At 44.0% G+C, this 20883-nt stretch overlaps 1 protein-coding gene across 3 annotated transcripts in view; it reads right to left on the bottom strand.

Moving 5' to 3' along the window:
- Positions 1-20883, bottom strand: part of dab2ipa (DAB2 interacting protein a) — a 116934-nt gene that overhangs the window by 18025 nt on the left and 78026 nt on the right. For all 3 annotated transcript variants that reach the window (XM_031817885.1, XM_031817874.1, XM_020468523.2), the window contains 9 exons: positions 14894-15047; positions 14022-14120; positions 13351-13905; positions 9056-9200; positions 7610-7754; positions 7218-7454; positions 4385-4586; positions 3962-4158; positions 703-1606 (listed from right to left, as the gene is read on the bottom strand). In XM_031817885.1, the coding sequence (XP_031673745.1) occupies positions 703-1606; positions 3962-4158; positions 4385-4586; positions 7218-7454; positions 7610-7754; positions 9056-9200; positions 13351-13905; positions 14022-14120; positions 14894-15047 (2638 nt within the window). The remainder of the gene's footprint in view (positions 1-702; positions 1607-3961; positions 4159-4384; positions 4587-7217; positions 7455-7609; positions 7755-9055; positions 9201-13350; positions 13906-14021; positions 14121-14893; positions 15048-20883) is intronic.

Below are 20883 nucleotides of genomic sequence, written 5' to 3'. Positions count from 1 at the left end.
CATCCGGCCGTGATTGGGAGTCCCATAGGGCGGCGCACAATTGGCCCAGTGTCGTCAGGGCCGTCATTGTAAATAAGAATTTGTTCTTAACTGACTTGCCTAGTTAAATAAAAGTTAAATAAATAAATACCTCCACTCCCGCACCTTGTTTACAAAACTGGCTTCAGAAGCAAATTATGGGAATATGAGGGCCAGAACACCTAAACTACTAAGAAAAAGGTGTTGCGAAGCAGTGCAAGGGAGTTTGCATTGTAACATTGTCGTTATTCTACTAAATTTGAATGATTTTTGACTGACAATGACATGAACATACAGGTTAAAGAAGGATTTTTAAACCTTGAGACAATTGTGACATGGATTGTGTATGTGTGCCATTCAGAAGGTGAATTGGCAAGACAAAATATTGAAGTGCCTTTGAACAGGGTTTTATTTTATCTTTATTTTACTAGGCAAGTCAGTTAAGAACAAATTCTTATTTTCAATGACGGCCTAGGAACAGTGGGTTAACTGCCTGTTCAAGGGCAGAACAACAGATTTTGTACCTTGTCAGCTCGGGGATTTGAACTTGCAACCTTTCGGTTACTAGTCCAATGCTCTAACCACTAGGCTACCCTGCCGCCCCAGGGTATGGTAATTGTGTCAAGAACTGAATGCTGCACCACCCACAGTGAGACCCCCCCTGATGTTACATGCTCTACTCACTTTGTGCATGGTGCGCTGCTTTGTTTCAGGACTGTCCCCTTTAGACGAAGACGACTGCTGTCTCAGACGGTTGCCGCCACTGGGCCCCCAGTCGGGGGATGATGACATCATGCTGCCACTGGAGGGCCGCGGACCGGGGTAGGCTGTCTGGAGCATGTTGGGTGGTGTCCTGCCCCTGGTGACGGGCGGAGGGGGCTGGTCTATCCTGCGCTGAGGGCCGGCGCTGTTCTGCCGCGGCACGTTGGGCTGGTGCTCCCCGAGTGACAGCTGGCGGCGGGTGGTAAACTCACTGCTGCTGCCTCCTCCACTACTGACCGCCACCCCCTGGGTGAGGAAGACCCCCGGATGCTTGGGGGTGTCCTCTGTGTTGTTGCCCTGAGAGCTGACGGAGCTGTGGCCATCAGAGCCCGAGTCAGCCAGGGGACCCCGCGGGGACACGCTCATGGTCATCCCCGTGGCCATCTGGTAAACAGGGTTCTGGAAGGAGAGCGGGGCCAGGAGCTGGGTGGGCCTCCCTGGGGTGCTGCTCTCTGTGCTGGGGGTGGTAGGGGTCTGACCTGTCCTCCTTAGAGTGGGTCCGGGGCCGGGGGTGGGGATGATGCCCTGCGGGGTGCGGGCGGCCCAACCCCCAGGCCCAGGTGTGACGGGGGACTGGCTGTCATTGAAGAGCATGTCGCTGGGGGAGCCAGGGCTGGGGCCAGGGGTACTCTCCAGGCTGCGGCTGTCCTGCAGGTCCACCATGGACAGACTCTTGCTGCTGTTGGGGAGCTGCACCTCAGCCTCGTTGGCCTCCGAGTAGCTGGAGCTTCTGGCTGGAGACTGTTGGATGCCAGAGTTCCTCGTCACAAAGAATATATCCTTGTTCTCTGGGGTTGGCGACGGCAGCCTTGTAAAATCCACCAACCTGCACCAAGACAACGGCATCAAATGAGAGAAATGTTGTTTTAGACCAGAGACACTGTAAAGAAAATATTCTTGTGGTTTTCAAAGGACTGTTAAAATAACGTATGAATTGTAAAATCAACATCTATTAAAAGGCCCAGTGAAGTCAAAATTCAGTTTTATATCATATGTGACTCATTTCAGGAAGCTAGACATATGTCGCGCGCCACTACTTCACAGGAGAGGCATTTGAACGTAAACATTTGAAAAAATCTAAATGTGTTTTTTTTGCACGTTCTGGAACGTGAACTTTCATGTACCTTAATAACACCATATGTGCCATCTGTAAATACGAATGCAATTGTTAAATTACGAGTCAAGTCAGTTTATTTTTTATTTAACTAGGCAAGTCAGTTAAGAACAAATTCTTATTTACAATGACGGCCTACCCCGGCCAAACCCGGACGATGCTGGGCCAATTGTGCGCCGCCCTATGGGACTTCCAATCCCGGCCGGTTGTGATACAGCCTGGAATCGAACCATGGTCTGTAGTGACACCTCTAGCACTGAGATGCAGTGCCTTAGACCGCTGTGCCAGACAGGACCCTTCCCACTAGCCATGATTGCCTGAAATAATGGATAGGCTGGACATGCCAAAAGATAAGTTCGGATTGGTCTGCCATGTAGCATGCTTCTGTCTATAACAGGGGTGGGCAATTCCAGTCCTTTTTTGCCCCATGCTCTTCAGTTTAGAATGCAATTTCATTAATCAGCTCTGTTTGCTAGGGATGGAGAAAAAGTGTGACACCAATCAGGTGCTCGGGGACTAGAGTTGCCCACCCCTGGTCTATAACATGAGCTGCTCAGTATGTGGCGGTAATCCTTTCTAATAAGGCTTTAAAAAATATATATCACGAAGAACTGCAAAAAACACCTGTCTCTGGATTACATCCTCAAACTAAGTGCAACCATGGCATCCGAGAAAGAGAGGGAGAAGCATTCATCCATGTATATGGGTAAGAGAGTCTAGCTAGCTACATTTTCAGATATTACAAGGTTCAATTTTTTTCTGAAAGTAATTTTCGTTGCAAGTTAAACTGTACTGTTAGCTAGATAGCTAACGTTTGCTCTCTAGCTAGATAATATTATTCGTATCTCAGAGCCATTTGTATTGCTAGTTAGAGCCTGATGTTAGCTAGCTAGCTAACATTGAACCTAGTTGGTTAGCTTTAGCTAACTGTATATTCATGCAGGGTAGTAACGTTATGAGGTAATAACGTTATGAGCTAGCTACATGTCACACTCACAACCGTAAGCTAACTTAACGTTAGCTAGCTAGTTAAAAAACTAGAACTAAAACATCGTTTAGAAAGTTGCTTTTAGTTGACTTGGTTCACCAAAATGACATATACTGAATTATTTAAAAAACGTATCGGTTTATTGGTGTTAAAATACACCTGTTATGCTATTTTGGACTACCAGGCTGCCGATGTCTATGCAGCCTGTCGTTTTTGTGTTTATACTTTTTCATAACGACAAGTTTGATGTCAGATGACAATGGAATGTTCATGATGTCACTATGACAACTATATACAGACATGTTGATAGACGTAGTATAAACCAGCTTTTATTCTTGAAATCTTTGGTTGTTTAGCACACTACCGTACTACCCATACTGTTTAGAATATGGCCTCCTTAAAGAGATGGTTGGGCTAAGGCTTAAGAGGGTCTGAACTATGCTGAATGGGTGTAGACAAAGAAGAGCTCTCCAGTAGGTGTACAAAAAGATTCAAGGGCCATTTTCTCAAAAGTGGGGTTACAAGTTTATTAACTTTCAAAGCAGAATTACTTTCCCATTATTCCTCCATTTCTAGCCCTCAGTCTCTGCTTTTATCGAATGTAAAAAAAAAAACATTTCTAAATTTGCTACATGAGACCAAATCAAGCCGGCTGGTCACATATGAACAACAGCTCATGAAACCGACACTGTAAAAGTGTTAAAATTTGTATCATGGGCGAGAGTTGTCTATCCATTGTGACGTCACCATTAAATTTGTTAATAGACTAATAACAAAAAGTGTTCCAAACCAATAACAGCTAGTTTTCGGTTTACTCCTTCCCACTACCAGTTCACGCAAAATTCTTGCTTGAGAAAGAGTTTTTTGCCCATTTGAATGGACACGTTTTACAGTAAGGTACTTAATTGTTACCCAGAAATGACTTGATAGCAATATAAAAACAACTGCATTGGGCCTGTAAGTTAAATGTTGAAATGCTGATCATGTAAACTCCCACATAGATCTCCAGATCTCTGCAGATTGTGTGTCATACGAAGCATAAATAACACTCTATCATTAGAGTTCTGTGGTCCCCTTACCCAGAGAGCTCGCTGTCCACGACTATCTTGTGAAGAGGTAGGCCGGTGGAGAGGCTGCAGCTTGCCAATGGGAGGGGGAGGGGAGGAGAGCCCATGCCATCTGTGGGGGTGGACACCTGGACCCCAGATGGGTTGGTCAGCGCAGAGTTCACGTCCCGCAGTATACGGGCCAGGGGACCCAGCTTAGAGGCTGTGCTCTGCAGGAGACAAAATAATAATGTACACTGATATCTCCCATGCATATGTCTCATGCAATTCCTATGAACTAATTATTTTGTATAATGTCATTTTCACATATAAAATCATGATGTCCATTTTTGTCAAGCCATAGGAAAGGACTAGTATCCGGTAGCTTGGTTACTGAAAGTAGTGAGAATGTGACATTGGAGAGTAAATCCCAGTAGTGTGACGTAATCCTTGTACCTGATCCAGCTGAGAGACGTCCTCGGCCAGCAGGGAATGCAGGGATGAGAGCTCGCGGCCCAGGTCGATGTAACCCTCGAACCCTGCCGTGTTGGAGATGGTCTCTGGGTTGGAGATCTCCAGCAGGAAGCGCTGCATGTTGGTCCATTCGTGCTCCAGGAAGTGGTTCATAAAGGACATGTACTCCTCCTTGTTACCAAACCTGGACAGATAAAGAAACAAAAACAGAAGGAATGATGCGGTTTCCAACAGACAAACATACACATATACAAACATGCACATTTTATGGATGTGCACTAGTGGTGTGCGGGTCACCCGCAATTGCTAATAACCCACCTGCAACCGCTCAATTAAACTCAGCAAAAAAAGAAACTTCAATTTTTCAGGACCTTGTTTTTCGAAGATAATTCGTAAAAATCCAAATAACTTCACAGATCTTTATTGTAAAGGGTTTAAACACTGTTTCCCATGCTTGTTCAATGAACCATAAACAATTAATGAACATGCACCTGTGGAATGGTTGTTAAGACACTAACAGCTTAAGGTCACAGTTATGAAAACTTAGGACACTGAAGAGGCCTTATTACTGACTCTGAAAAACACCAAAAGAAAGATGCCCAAGGTCCCTGCTCATCCACGTGAATGTGCCTTAGGCATGCTGCAAGGAGGCATGAGGACTGCAGATGTGGCCAGGGCAATAATTTACCATGTCCGTACTGTGAGACGCCTAAGACAGAGCTACAGAAAGACAGGACGGACAGCTGATCATCCTCGCAGTGGCAGACCACGTGTAACAACACCTGCACAGGATCGGTACATCCGAACATCACACCTGCGGGACAGGTACGGCAACAACAAATGCCCGAGTTACACCAGGAACTCACAATCCCTCCATCAGTGCTCAGACTGTCCGCAATAGGGTGAGAGAGGCTGGACTGAGGGCTTGTAGGCTTGTTGTAAGGCAGGTCCTCAGACATCACCGGCAAAAACGTTGCCTATGTGCACAAATCCACCGTTGCTGGACCAGACAGGACTGGCATAAAGTGCTCTTCACTGACGAGTCGCGGTTTTGTCTCACCAGGGAGGGGTGATGGTCGGATTCGCTTTTATCGTCGAAGGAATTAACATTACACCAAGGTCTGTACTCTGGAGCAGGGTAGCCTAGTGGTTAGAGCATTGGACTGGTAAGCGAAAGGTTGCAAGTTCAAATCCCCGAGCTGACAAGGTACAAAATCTGTCGTTCTGCTCCTGAACAGGCAGTTAACCCACTGTTCCTAGGCCGTCATTGAAAATAAGAATTTTTTCTTAACTGACTTGCTTAGAAGTGGAGGGTCCGTCATGGTCTGAGGCGGTGTGTCACAGCATCATCGGACTAAGCTTGTTTTCATTGCAGGCAATCTCAACGCTGTGCATTACCGGGAAGACAACCTCCTCCCTCATGTGGTACCCTTCCTGCAGGCTCATCCTGACATGACCCTCCAGCATGACAATGCCACCAGCCATACTGCTCGTTCTGTGCGTGATTTCCTGCAAGACAGGAATGTCAGTGTTCTGCCATGGCCAGCAAAGAGCCCCGTTCTCAATCCCATTGAGCACATCTGGGACCTGTTGGATCCGAGGGTGAGGGCTAGGGCCATTCACCCCAGAAATGTCCGGGAACTTGCAGGTGCCTTGGTGGAAGAGTGGGGTAACATCTCACAGCAAGAACTGGCAAATCTGGTGCAGTCCATGAGGAGGAGATGCACTACAGTACTTAATGCTGCTGGTGGCCACACCAGATACTGACCCCCCTTTGTTCAGGGACACATTATTCCATTTATGTAGTCACATGTCTGTGGAACTTGTTCAGTTTATGTCTCAGTTGTTGAATCTTGTTATGTTCATACAAATATTTACACATGATAAGTTTGCTGAAAATAAATGCAGTTGACAGTGAGAGGACGTTTCTTTTTTTGCTGAGTTCATATGTGATAAAGTGAAAATATGAGGCCCCTAACCAGCTAATATAGAAAATGCACCACAGGCTACCGTCGGAGACGGCAAAACGATTTTTTGACAGGGGTTGCAGGATTTGTTGCGCCTGATTTAGATATGTTTCTGCTTATAATTTCTGCTTATAATTTGTTATTAAGTCAACTTGTCTATAACTAGATACAAGCAGCATTTCCTGTCAGAGAATCTGCTCTTCTGTAATATTATTACAGCTATGTGAAAGGATATAGACCTACAGTCAGTGTCCAGATTTCAGTTTCCATTTAACCCATCTGAACAGTAGGCTTCAGTTCCCTTGACTTGTCATAGGCCTATTTGAAGTCCCCGACTTGGCACGATCAAATTTGTATAGCGTCTCACAATCATCACACCAAATCTTTCCCAAACATGACTTTTCTGGCCCTCCCTTCTCTTTATTTTCAACTCTCCATTCACAGCTTTTCTCTTATTGAATTAAACTCTGACATTGTCCTTTTTGCCTCCGTGGATCGACAATAACTTTTTCTGCCCGTTCCCAAAAGCATTTGATTACTGCCGTGTAGGCTCTTTGGAGAGCGTACAGTTAGGCCCTAAAGTTTAGGCGTACTCACTAATTCCAGATAGCATTAAAAGTATGAAAGAAAAACATCAATGTAGCCTATAGATATAAATTTCACAAGAATGATACATTTATGCATTTTTTAAGGTATTGTTTTCTCTTTATTCAACCTGCCCGCCACCCACCCGCTCTTCACCCACACACTATTTAAACCAGCCTGCCCTGCAGACATAACCGCGGGGACTGTGGGTTATAAGTCAACCCGTGCATCATTAACACACTAGTACACACACCCACACTTACTTGGTGAAGTTGGCGAGGTTCTGCGTGACCTTAGCGATGAGCGTGAGGGTGCGAGCGGTGCGGTCGTCGGGATACTCCTGCATCAGGTTGAAAAGTGACGGGGACATAACGGCTGGACACAGGAAGCGCAGGAACAGAGAGGCACTGATCAGACGCTCGCTGATGTCCGGCCGGCCCCGACTGCTGCACTGCTGCCTCCACGAGGCAAACACCTCCTTCAGTTCCCGCGGGAAAACACTGCATGGAAACATTGACAGGTACATTCATTTTTTACGTAATTTGCACAATTCAAGCTTTCATTGGATGATGGTGAAAGCTCGGTAATAGAATATGAGGGCTAATGCTAGCTACTTCTATTGGCAGTGAGGGGGGAGGGATGTGTGTTTATTTACCGGTAGGAGTCGATGATCTTGCAGAAGGCCAGCTCACAGCACATTTTCAGGTTGCTCTGGTTCTCAGGGAGGTCTCCTGAGGAACACTTCCCTGGGTCCACCTCGCAGTTCTCGTCTGACTCGTACAGGGCTTTGATGAACTCTCCTGGGAGAGGGAGGGAGATCAGCACATAGGCCTGACCACAATCTCCATTACAGTACATATAGGCCTACAGTTATGAAGTGATTTTAGAGGCAAAATAAATGAAATTCAGATTCAATTTCTTTTGGCACTAAAATCGTACAATTCTGCTAGTTGGCACACGCTAATGTCATGCACACTGATAGAAAACCCACTAATTGTACTAGTTAAGGAAACTGCTGCTGTTATTTGCTATAACTGTTTATGGACTATTGGATTATTATAATGTGGTGTGTTAAACAGCCTGTGGCGCATGACAAAACATGGTAAAAAACAATACTGTTCCCTTTGTTGAATTGAGTCCACGGACATCAGATGACAGATTCAAATCTCTACCCCGTAGCTAGATTGATGAATCATTTTCTCACTGATTGTCTTTCACCAAAGTTTTACATCGCTAGACAGCTAGCGAAAGAGCCCCAAGTTCTGACATTATTATTTTATTCCCTTTTCATTATCTTTGGTGACATACTTTTAATAAGAGTGCCAGTCAACCATCAAGGACAGACCAACGCTCTGAATCATTCAACATGGCTTCAAACAAAGCAGTGGTGAAAAGTACTTAAGCAAAAATATTTTAAAGTACTACTTAAGTAGTTGTTTGGGGTATCTGTACTTTACTATATTTGACAACTTTTACTTCACATTCCTAAAGAAAATAATGTACTTTTTTATATTTCCCCTGAAACAAAAGTCCAATTCACACACTTATCAAGAGAACAACCCTGGTCATCTCTACTGCCTCTGATCTGGCGGACTCACTAAACACAAAAGCTTCATTTGTAAATTATGTCTGTGTTGTAGGCTATCCATAAATTTAAAAAACAAGAAAATTGTGCCGTCTGGTTTAAAATAATATACTTATAATACTTAAGTATATTTTAGCAAATACATTTACTTTTGATACTTAAGTGTATTTAAAAGGAAATACTTTTAGACTTTTTTGCTGGGTGACTTCCACATTTGCTTGAGTCGTTTTCTATTAAGGTATCTTTATTTTTACTGGATACTTTTTCCACCACTGAAACAGTCACGTTCCAGAAAAACAATGAATAATTGATCTGAAGAGTCACTTAAAAATGTACTGTGTGTGGAGAGTACAGGGAGTTATTCTGAAGGCCAGATACTAGCCAGAAGTATGATACTTAATGAACAACACACAGGCCTATTCCATGTGTTCATGGCTCCTCTTCTATCTTAAAATACTTTTGCTCTCTGCTGTAATAGTAGCACTGTCCCCTTTAGAGTGTCTGGATGTCACCTACCTAGTGCGTCCTGCAGGTACTTCTGCCCCACCAGTTTAAGGTACTCCTCAATGGCTTTGGTGGCCAGTGTGTTCTCCCTGAAGATCAGGTGCTCGTTCTCCCCACAGCGATCCACTTCTGACATCATCAGGTCAGTCAGGAAGTCCTGAAAGCAAAATAGAACTGTGAGGCCTTGTTCCAATACTTTGAAAATAAATCTCCCCCTTCCTTCCTTCCTTGTAGTGATCTCATCCCATTGGCTAGGTAGGCTAACAGCAAGGTTTCCACAACATACTGTAGCTTTCACCAATCCTATCATGTCACCATAATTCTCCGAAGGGAGGGAGGGAGGAGGAAGGAAGCATGCCTTTTTTAAGTATTGGAAGGTGTCCCCTCGCCCCATATTCACCGCCAAGAACATACAAATACAACTGGTAATAAGGTGAGTGAATGGGCACCGTTTGGGCAAAAACTGGTTGAATCAACATCGTTTCCATATAATTTCAACCTAAAAAATATATGTGGTGATGTTGAATCAACATGGAAAACTGATTGGATTTGAAAAAAGTCACCAACGTAAGGGGATTTCATATGTTCTTTCACCAAACGTTTAACCTAAATCCAATGACATGGTGACATGTTCTGTTGAATTCACGTTAGTTGACAACTCAACCAAATGTAAATCAAAACTAGACGTTGAACTGACGTCTGTGCCCAGTGAGCAGGCAGAGGCTGATCAGAGCTGCATCATGGAACCAGGCAAACAGCCTGGTTCTGGGAACAGATCTAGATAGTGTGTATTGCAAAGAAATGAGCCTATCAATGTGATCTGAAATGCAGCACGTGAACAGTCTTTACATAAATAAATAAGTGTACTGCTGCACAGCCTAAGCCTGATTGATACTGAGATCAGTGAGTTTGGACAGAGAGAGAAAGAGAGAGACAGGCAGCTCAGACAAGTGACTCTTCCTCTCTTATCGATTCTGTGCTATTGGATCAAGTGGTTAGCCTCTCCTTTCCTTCCCCCCGCCCACACATACAGTCGTTCTCAGGTGGTGTCCTTCTTAACCAGTCACACTCCCTCTTTATGAGCTCCTGTAATCTGCTCTGGTTGACTGCAGTCATTTCTATGGAAGGCATGGTGATAGGCTAGCTAGGCTATGCATGCTAATGGGGCATCAAAGGGAACATGCTATCATAATCCCAAAGACTGTACCAGAGAGAGAGAGGTAGACATTTCAGCCACTGTACGCACAGTATTTACTGTATCAGTCAAATGTAGGCTAAATACCTGAATGCTCCTCGTCACTGTAACTGGTATCTCCCATGTTGACAAGCTGTGGACCTCGTACCAGATCATCCAACCATTAAACTATGATATCTGGATGGTGCAGAGGATTATGAATGTACGAGGTGCCGTGTATCCTGACAGACACTAACACAGTCACTCACAGCACACAGTCACTCACAGCACACAGTCACTGACAGCACACAGTCACTCACTGCACATCAGCCACACACATGACTAAGCTATACCCGTCTCACACTACTTTACAAGCATTTCGCTACACTCGCAATAACATCTGCTAACCATGTGTATGTGACCAATAAAAATGTGATTTGATTTGAGCTGGCCCGGGCCAGCACGGTTACACATCCACCATAGTTGTTGGACCCATGCTGGGAAAGGGCAATGTGAAAAGGAAATGTTCCAGGTCAGCAAAGTACAGTTCAGCTCAGCACAACACTAGTGTGAAAAGCGTTTTACTGTCCCACTCCATACTGCTACCCCCAGACAGGCCTGGAGAGCGGCTAGAGTAGCCTTTAACATGCACTGACTGCACATACTAACACTATGCCAGGTAGGTAACGCACTAACACGCTATGCCAGGTGGGTAACACACTAACACTATGCCAGGTGGGTAACACACTAACACTATGCCAGGTAGGTAACGCACTAACACGCTATGCCAGGTGGGTAACACACTTACTAACACGCTATAACAGGTGGGTAACACACTTACTAACACGCTATGCCAGGTGGGTAACACACTTACTAACACGCTATCCCAGATGGGTAACACACTTACTAACACGCTATGCCAGGTGGGTAACACACTAACACGCTATGCCAGGTGCGTAACACACTAACACGCTATGCCAGGTGGGTAACACGCTATGCTAGGTGGATCACACGCTATGCCAGGTGGGTAACACACTAGCTAACACGCTATGCCAGGTGGGTAACACACTAACAAGCTATGGCAGGTGGATAACATGCTATGCCAGGTGGGTAACACACTAACACACTATGCCAGGTGGGTAACACACTAACAAGCTCTTATGCTGTTTGTCTTTTTGAAGTTGTAGCTAATAGCAACAGTTATTTTAAAATGAAGCCAATAGCAACAGTTATTTTAAAATGAAAGAGTGCCTCTAGACTAGGAGGAACCTAAGTGAAAGCGTAGAGCCACGGATCCTTATCTATCCATCTATTGGATTAGGGCTATACAGGGAAATTAAATGAGGAGGGGGTGTGAGCCACCACAGGGCAGTGGATAGATGCATAATGAGGCAAAGCTCTAATTGTTTCTCAGAGCAGAACGTAGGCCAACGTAAGAAAGGCTGTTTAATGAAGCTCCATCGCCCTGTTGCTGTTCTAGCATAGACTAGTAGGCAGCTTCTGTGGGGCATCGGCATTATTACAGTGGTGTTACATAGCAGCAGAACAGTTTGAGGGACAAAATCTAAAGAGAAGTTTCTATGCTGAAACAGAGCTCCGCAATAACAAGTGCTGACCTTGTGCACACGAACACACACACACACGCACGCGCGCATTATCGTTCAGTCTCACTGCATGGTTTTACAGCAGGAGTTGAAGAGTGGATGGAGCGGATCAGGAATTAACGAGGACGACTAGGCTAATTACCACAGGGGGCTGACACCACTTTCCTTCCTGGGACTGGTGTGAGAGAAGACAGCACAGTGGCCGTGTACCAGATCACAACCTCATTCATATGAGATATAGCCTTGATTTCAACTAGATAGATCACGTTCATGTAGCTCCTGAGATGTGAAACACTTCTCCAGGCATGGTGAGACCTGATTATCTGCGCAGTTTGAAATAAAGACGGAACGTGGACAGAATCTTAACATGACCTATATTGGTGGACATATTTAAAATAAATCTTAAAACACATTTTTAGCTTTGCTTTTCCTTAGGGTGCTTTTTAGTTGTTCAATTGGTCATTCTTTAGCTTTTTATCTCAAGTTTATTGTGTAGTAAATATTTCAGCCTTTATTTTCATTTGTTGCAATGTCTGAAATGTGCTGTATAAAGAAAGCTTGATTTGATCTCTGTAGTAGGGAAGATTTTCATGTTTGGAGTTCAGCTACATTTTAAAATTCCATTACTGTTGGTTCAAAAACACCAAACAACAATCCCTCAATGGCATGTATTGATTACCTGGACTTAAGAAGGACTATTTACCACATAGCCTAACGTATGGCAAGTGGTGAAAAACAGGGACTGAATTCAAATGATCTAGGCTTATGTTTCAAATGTAACATTTTGACCACAGCCCATTGTCCTAAATTGGAGGTATTAGCAGCAGTTAGTGTACACAAGTCCCCTTTCAGCTAGTCCTCATTAGAAAGTGCTGATACAATATAGTGTTGTCATCACAGTCCCCTAACCACCCACTCTAAGCAGGGGTGGTACCCATTATCTTTCCACAGCAGGGAACACCAGAAAACATTTTGCAACGAAAAACGAAAAGTCCCAGTAGTACATCCCAGTAGTACATCCCTGTTTCCGTTCACTTTCTTCTGTTTGACTCCTAATAAACACGACCCTCTCCCAACCCAAACAGGAAGCATTCACATTCTTCTAGGTCTAGGAGACTGCTTATAGTAAGCATGTGGGAGGACTCCCAAAGACTAGAAATATGAGGCTAACTTGACTTTTAAACCCCAATCCTAGACGGAGACAAGATAACATTATCTGGACTCCTTTTCAAACCCCAGACCCCTATACTCTCTTGCCTAATCTTTTGCAGCTTTTGTGTGCAATATGCAGCTGAGATGTTGACTTATCTGAGACAATGGTATCACTGACTGTGACCAATCAAAACCCTCATAGTTGTAATGATTACAATAGAGCTTTGTCTTTACTATCAATTCGATCTGGGTCGTGTTTATATTTGACATTTGGCAATATTACTATTTGGACTATCATTTGAAAACGGAAATGCAGAGAACACAACACACTATCGTTTGAGTGTAGGACAGCCTCTGTGGAAAGTAGGAGGCCTTACCTTAGCCTTGCCGGTGCTCTGTAGGATGTGAACCAGGGCACTGGCCATCTCCTCCTTGTTCTTCACACTAAGGCCAGGCTCCAGGATGGAGCACAGCAGCATGTAGTTATTGGTGATGTACTCGGCAAACTCCTTATATGACTCCATGGGCAGGATACTCATGCTCTGGTACCGCGACTTGAGCCGAATCATAGGTCCGGGAGTTTTCCCTTTGTTCGGGTTGGGCGTGCTCACAGAATACCACTTCTCCACAAACTGGCGTCCCGTGACGGCACCGACGGGAATGTTGACCAGGCCCACATAGTTGTTCTTGTCCTTCTTTTTCTTTTTGTCGGACTCCTTGTACAGGTGGACAGTGATACTTTTGATGGAAGGTAAGTTGTTGAACTCAAAGTGCTCTCCCCAGAATACATTGTCCATTTTGAATTTGCAGGTAGTCCGTGCGTAAAGCGTGTCGTCCAGACACAACTCACAGAAATACCTTTTCTTGGCTGGAAGGTCCTTGGCCTCAATAATCCACAATTTTAGAAGGTTCTCCACACGCCGACTGTTGTCCTGTGAAAAACATCAAACATGTGAGACTTTTCCTGGGTACTTTGACATGTATTCTATTGTACTGTTATTATTTTCTTCCACAGAGGGCCCTATACGCTATATAGCATTTGGTTTACTTTGTTAGGATGTACAGCTCTCCTTAAGTTTTCCATCCATTTGTCCCTCTCGGCAGATGACCGACACGAAAAGCATTTGGTTCCAGTGGAAGTAGTTACCTGTGAAAATATGGCAGATGATTAAACCCTTTAGGTTATGAATCATGAAAAACACCCATATGATGGCCTGTGTGTATCAATCTTGTATCAATCTTTTCGAATGAACCTTTATTTAACTAGGCAGGTCAGTTAAGAACAAATTCTTATTTGCAATGATGGCTTACATACCCAATCTAAAGCAGGGTTGGGTATCACACACACACACACACAAGCTGCGCTGCAGGGTCTGCACAGTGCACACTGATACCAGACTAAACAAAGCCTGGACAGCCATTGAAATCCTCTTGCACTTGAAATGCTTGTTGTTTTTTTGGCTGACCCCGTCAGACTTCCTCTCGGTCACAGAGCCATGGTCTGTCCAGCTGGCAGCGTGCTTTAGCATAATAGGCAGTAAATCCTTGTGAATGGGGACCCCTCGGAGCTCACCTCTCAGAGCAGATCCACAGAGAGCAGGAGCATGGAGATGCCAACAGATGGGTCAGACAGACACACAGGCCCCTACCAGGCAGGAAGCGGAGGGGCGGGGAGACCCTCCTCCCTAACAAATGCCCAGCTACACACACACACTACCCAAAGGCACTGGCTGCTTGACAGAAAGTCAGAGACCTGCAGGTTTTCGGACATATGTAATGGCAACGAAATGAAGAGTATATTAAACACAATACATTATGTACAGAGGTTCAGGACCCTAAGAAATACTATTAAAATGAGTGAGCAGTCAGCGAGCCTTGAGCTGCGACAGTCATGACAGGCAGTGGTGGTGGTGGGCTCACCTCGAAGCAGTAGTCCTGGCCCAGGATGCTGCCGTGCACCGGTTTGATCAACACCTCATCCTCCATGCTGAGATCTAAAGCTTCTACTGCACTGCTGGGGCTGAGCAACGACTCGTGAGACCGCGATTCCTTCAACCTCGGCATCAGATGGGATCTGGGGGAGAAGAGAGGGAGACACGGTCAGTCAGTCACACACATACAATGTGTCAACGCAGGCAACAGCCAGTGCAATGTCCCACACAGAGAGGAGGGCTGGGGGGGGCATGTGAACCAAAACCAGACTGGTGTTGTGGGTACACCCTGTCAGATGCCACGGGATCTGGCTCTATGGGGTTGGCATGACTGGGCTCTCTAGTCTCTCCCAGCTGGTAGCTCTTCTGCTTGGACGTCTTTTTGATGGTATAGCAGGTGGGGACGCTGCTCCAACACTATGCTTTAAAGTGCCTCTGGCAAATGGCAGAGCACAGCTGCAGAAACAGGGAGGTTGCATTCTTACTGGTTACTTAGTCACAGATAGTAGGAGTGGGAGAAGAAGACCAACATCAAGCCGGTTAAAGGTGAACGGCAATAACACAGCTCAAGAGAACAATTGATATCCTTGAAGTGAAAGAAGCCAAGAAAGCCATACTACCCCCAGTAAAACATACTACCATACTACCCACAATAAAACATACTACCAACAGTAAAACATACAACCATACTACCCACAGTAAAACATACACCACAGTAAACCATACAACCCACAGTAAAATATACTACCATACTACCCACAGTAAAATATACTACTATACTATCCACAGTGAAACATACTACCCATGATAAAACATACTACTCACAGTAAAACACACTACCTACAGTAAAGCATACTGCCATACTACTCACAGTAAAAAATACTACCCACACTAAAATATACTACCCATGGTTATACATTCTACACCACAGTAAACCATACAACCCACAGTAAACCATACAACCCACAGTAAACATACTACCCCCAGTTAAAATATACTACACCACAGTAAAACATACTACCCCCAGTAAAACATACTACACCACAGTAAACATACTACCCCCAGTAAACCATACAACCCACAGTAAACCATACAACCCACAGTAAACATACTACCCCCAGTAAAACATACTACCTACAGTAAATCATACTACCCACAATAAAACATACTACCATACTACCCACAGTAAAATACTACCCACAATAAAACATACTGCCATACTACCCCCAGTAAAACATACTACCCCCAGTAAAACACACAACCCACAGTAAAATATACTACTACACTATCCACAGTGAAACATACTACCCATGATAAAACATACTACCCATGGTAAAACATACTACAGTACTATACTACCCACAGTAAGCCATACTACCCACAGCAAAACATGAGAGCGGATACAGATAAAGATATTTGTGCAACCAAGTAACTTCAAGGGTTCCTTTCAGTTTTATTGGTTCCATATATGAATTGTACGTAAAAATCATAGCATCCGTAATACACGCTCCGTCTTCAATCCACAACTCAACTGTATTTTAATGACTGAAAAAGCCAAAAAGCCAATTAAGTCTCACAGATAATATAGACAGAGAGAGTAGAAGAAGAGTTTACCCCTACAGTGCATGTTCATCTTTTCAGTTGTTCTGTAAGTGGTGTTGGTTAACACATGCACACTACAATCAATGTCTAGGAGGATAAGAAGGGCAATTAAGCACCTGCTGGGCAGCAAACAGATATCTGCTGATTCATCGCTCCCCTGGCTCTCCATTGGCTGCATGAATTAAACATGGCTCTACTTCCTGCCTCAGGGGATGAGTCTGGAAAAAATCCTCAGGTAATGAATTTGTCGTTGTATTCTCTAGCTCAACTTATCAGTGTGGGGACAGAGTGAGATACTGAGAATGCTACAGAGAGAAAGGCATAACTGGCAGAGCTGAGCAGACTAATATAAACCTTCCTCTCTGAGAAGCTAGATCCCTTATGGGAAAACTTTTAGCATGTCGGTAACATTTTAAAATGGGTAGCTCTGGATGTATTTTGTTCTTGGTGACTATATTACAAATGTGAGTTTAAAGTCGCTTACAATAAGTCTAAATGAAATTAAACAAATAGACACAGTTGTACTAGTTCCCATGCAGTATTGTTATAGTGGTATTTGAATAGGAATGGGTCGGTTTCCATAGTATGGGATCAATGATATACATTTTTATAAGCATATTTCTAGTCAATGGCAAGCAAGCTTCAGGATTTCTAGACCAAACTCCACGGCAGTAGGCTAGCTCTGTAACTCATGTTGCAGTCTGTTAATGCACTGTGCTGACAACTTTTCAGATTTTTAATTCACTTATTGAGAGAGAGATTCATGCTTGTCTGATGGCAGCTATTCAACTTGCGTTCTGTGGCTCAGCATTTACCTAATGATCGTATCAATGCCACTGCAGGCTGTTGGGGGCCAAGCACACACACAAGGCCATTATGTAATTAAATGAGCATTGTTTCAATGAACTCATTGGACCATTGATCTTAAAGGATACAAGGTGTAAACAGGGCCAGGACCGCTTAGATTTTTTTCATATCCCCTGCCCCCTAAAACCGTTTTCATATCCCCGGCCCCCTAAAACCGTTTGCCAAGATGAGCTACGTTGAAAATAGTGCAGCTGTTAGCGACAAATTAGGAGTCGAGAATTTTTTTACATTTATTTTATTGGTACACGCAGATTAGTCTTCTCTTTTCAGCAGTATTTATTTGCTTTCCAAACTGTGCGTTTTTCCCACCATTGTATTTTGAAATCTACAAAAGGCTAACCAACAGCATCCAATCATAGAAATATAATTCACGGCCTCCGAGTGGCGCAGCGGTCTAAGGCGCTGCATCGCAGTACTAGCTGAGTTACTACAGATCCTGGTTCAATACTGGGCTGTGTCCTTGTCCCATCGTGCTCTAAGAGACTCCTGTGGCGGGCCGGGCGCATGCACGCTGAGACAGTCACCAGGTGTACTGTGTTTTCTCCAACACATTGGTGCGGCTGGCTTTCCCGAGTCTGTACGGGAGTTGCAGCGATGGGACAAGACTAATTTCCAATTCGATATGACAAAATTGGGGAGAAAAAGCAGTAAAAAAAAAAGTCAGTAAAGGCATCCATTGCTAGTGTACCCATTTTTAACAGTCAAATTGCCTGGCTAAGAGCTTATAAAACCCTTTAGGGATAGTATGTCTATGGCCACAACGCAACAAGCTGTGGACTATATTTGGTGCGCATGCCGCACAAACTGCAGCCTTCCTGACTGTAGGCATATACTGTAGGCATACTGCCAAAACAAAGGTAACACTTGAGTAAACAACGGATACAAAGTATATGTGGTGTGGGGTGAATTTTCCTGCCATGGTTTAGGTCCACTTGTAGAATCTATGCCAAGGTGAATTGAAGCTGTTCTGGCAGCTCATGGTGGCCAAACATCCTTTAAAGACACTTTTTGTTGGTGTTCCCTTAATTTATGCAGATACTTGTATGTGCTTGTGATAGAACACTTCATCCACAGTACATTTCTGTAAACTATTGATTATCTGTGGGTAAATAATGCTCTCTGGTGTATTTTGAACATTGAGAGTGGGCTCCTGTGGTTGGATTTTTCTTCCCTCTTGGGCCCGACTCACATAATTGACCAGTCACATTTATTTCTTATGCATTTGTATTTTTTATTAAATCAGTTACCCAATCAAGTTACCCACAGACCCCCTGCCTCCCCACCTCCCCTCATCTGATGATTAGCAGAGAGGCAGAAGGCAATAGCAGGCAGTCTACACATTGAGAGTGGGCTACTGAGACTTCCTGTGGTTGGTTGGCAGTTGCAGTGAAAACATATTAAATATATACTGTATATAATACAGTGGGGCAAAAAAGTATTTAGTCAGCCACCAATTGTGCAAGTTCTCCCACTTAAAAAGATGAGAGAGGCCTGTAATTTTCATCATAGGTACACTTCAACTATGACAGACAAAATGAGAAGAAAAGAAATCCAGAAAATCACATTGTAGGATTTTTAATGAATTTATCTGCAAATTAACTGCACCAGCATAAGGGGTCTGAGGATCTCATCTCGGTACCTAATGGCAGTCAGGCTACCTCTGGCGAGCACATGGAGGGCTGTGTGGCTCCCCAAAGAAATGCCACCCCACCATGACTGACCCACCGCCAAAACGGTCATGCTGGAGGATGTTGCAGGCAGCAGAACGTTCTCCACGGCGTCTCCAGCCTGTCACGTCTGTCACATGTGCTCAGTGTGAACCTGCTTTCATCTGTGAAGAGCACAGGGCGCCAGTGGCGAATTTGCCAATCTTGGTGTTCTCTGGCAAATGCCAAACGTCCTGCACGGTGTTGAGCTGTAAGCACAACCCCCACCTGTGGACGTCGGGCCCTCATGGAGTCTGTTTCTGGCCGTTTTAGCAGACACATGCACATTTGTGGCCTGCTGGAGGTCATTTTGCAGGGCTCTGGCAGTGCTCCTCCTTGCACAAAGGCGGAGGTAGCGGTCCTGCTGCTGGGTTGTTGCCCTCCTACGGCCTCCTCCACGTCTCCTGATGTACTGGCCTGTCTCCTGGTAGCGCCTCCATGCTCTGGACACTACGCTGACAGACACAGCAAACCTTCTTGACACAGCTCACATTGATGTTCCATCCTGGATGAGCTGCACTACCTGAGCCACTTGTGTGGGTTGTAGACTCCGTCTCATGCTACGACTAGAGTGAAAGCACCGCCAGCATTCAAAAGTGACCAAAACATCAGCCAGGAAGCTGGTGGTCTGTGGTACTATTGTTTGTACAGATACACCAGGAATGAACCAGACTTGTGGAAGTCTACAATTTTCTTTCAGAGGTCTGACCCACTGGAATTGTGATACAGTGAATTATAAGTGAAATAATCTGTCTGTAAACAATTGTTGGATTTTTTTTTTTTTGTGTCATACACAAAGTTGATGTCCTATCCGACTTGCCAAAACTATAGTTTATTAACAAGAAATTTGTGGAGTGGTTGAAAAAGGAGTTTTAATGACTCCAACCTAAGTGTATGTAAACTTCTGACTTCAACTGTACGCCCACAACTCCATAACAGCCAATTAAATTAGATTGGACTTTCGTGTCTCTGCGACAGTAGAATTCTTATTTGAGGTAAACACATAAAAACATAAGCAAATACTACTTACAGTACTAGCACATTTAGATATTTTGATGTATGAAGGGGTAATTTATCAATAGCATATTCTACTCTAGTATTTCATGAGGTTATATGTATTGCTGTTCACCAGACAAGTGGCACTACTGTACAGACAGGTCCCATCGCTATCATTTAAAAATAATATCAGTAAAAAATAATATCCAACTCTATACTGATATTGTTGTTCATGTTTAGAAACCCCAGAGATATTTTATTTGGAGAAAAAAATACATGTATCACTGATTTTGTCACCAGCATTCAAGGGATTAAGAACACAGTGCTGGCTTAGTAGTGTCCCAAATGTGAGAATCAACATTTGGAACACAGACAAATCACAGGATGTAGATGATGTCAAGCCTTATAAAGTGAAGATCCGGTGATGCTGCCAAGGAACTGGATGGCTTATAGGAGCCTGAATAACATAACAGGAAATAATAAGGCCATTAAGTGCGGAGAAACAAGTGCCTTTGTGACTCGGCTGAGTCAAAAGGAGTGCATTACTAAACACAGAACATACTGGAGATATTAAAAAATATATTTCAAAAATGAAAATGTGGATACAGTAACATGTCTGCATGTATACAATAGACTGGCACAGAATGAAGAATATAACTCAGTCAACACGAGCTTCAAATTTCTATGCTATAATGTTTTCAGATCCCTCTATGCTAACAACATAATGAAGAACACTTTATTTTCTACATTCAATCTTTCATTTAACTCATGTGGCCTTGCCATGTAGTTCATGCTTATTTCTGTCTCA

The sequence above is a fragment of the Oncorhynchus kisutch genome, linkage group LG3, assembly GCF_002021735.2.
Source record: "Oncorhynchus kisutch isolate 150728-3 linkage group LG3, Okis_V2, whole genome shotgun sequence".
NCBI classification, from domain to species: Eukaryota; Metazoa; Chordata; class Actinopteri; order Salmoniformes; family Salmonidae; genus Oncorhynchus; species Oncorhynchus kisutch.
Note: the sequence above shows the minus strand (reverse complement) of the source record. Positions and strands in the feature narration are given on the sequence as shown.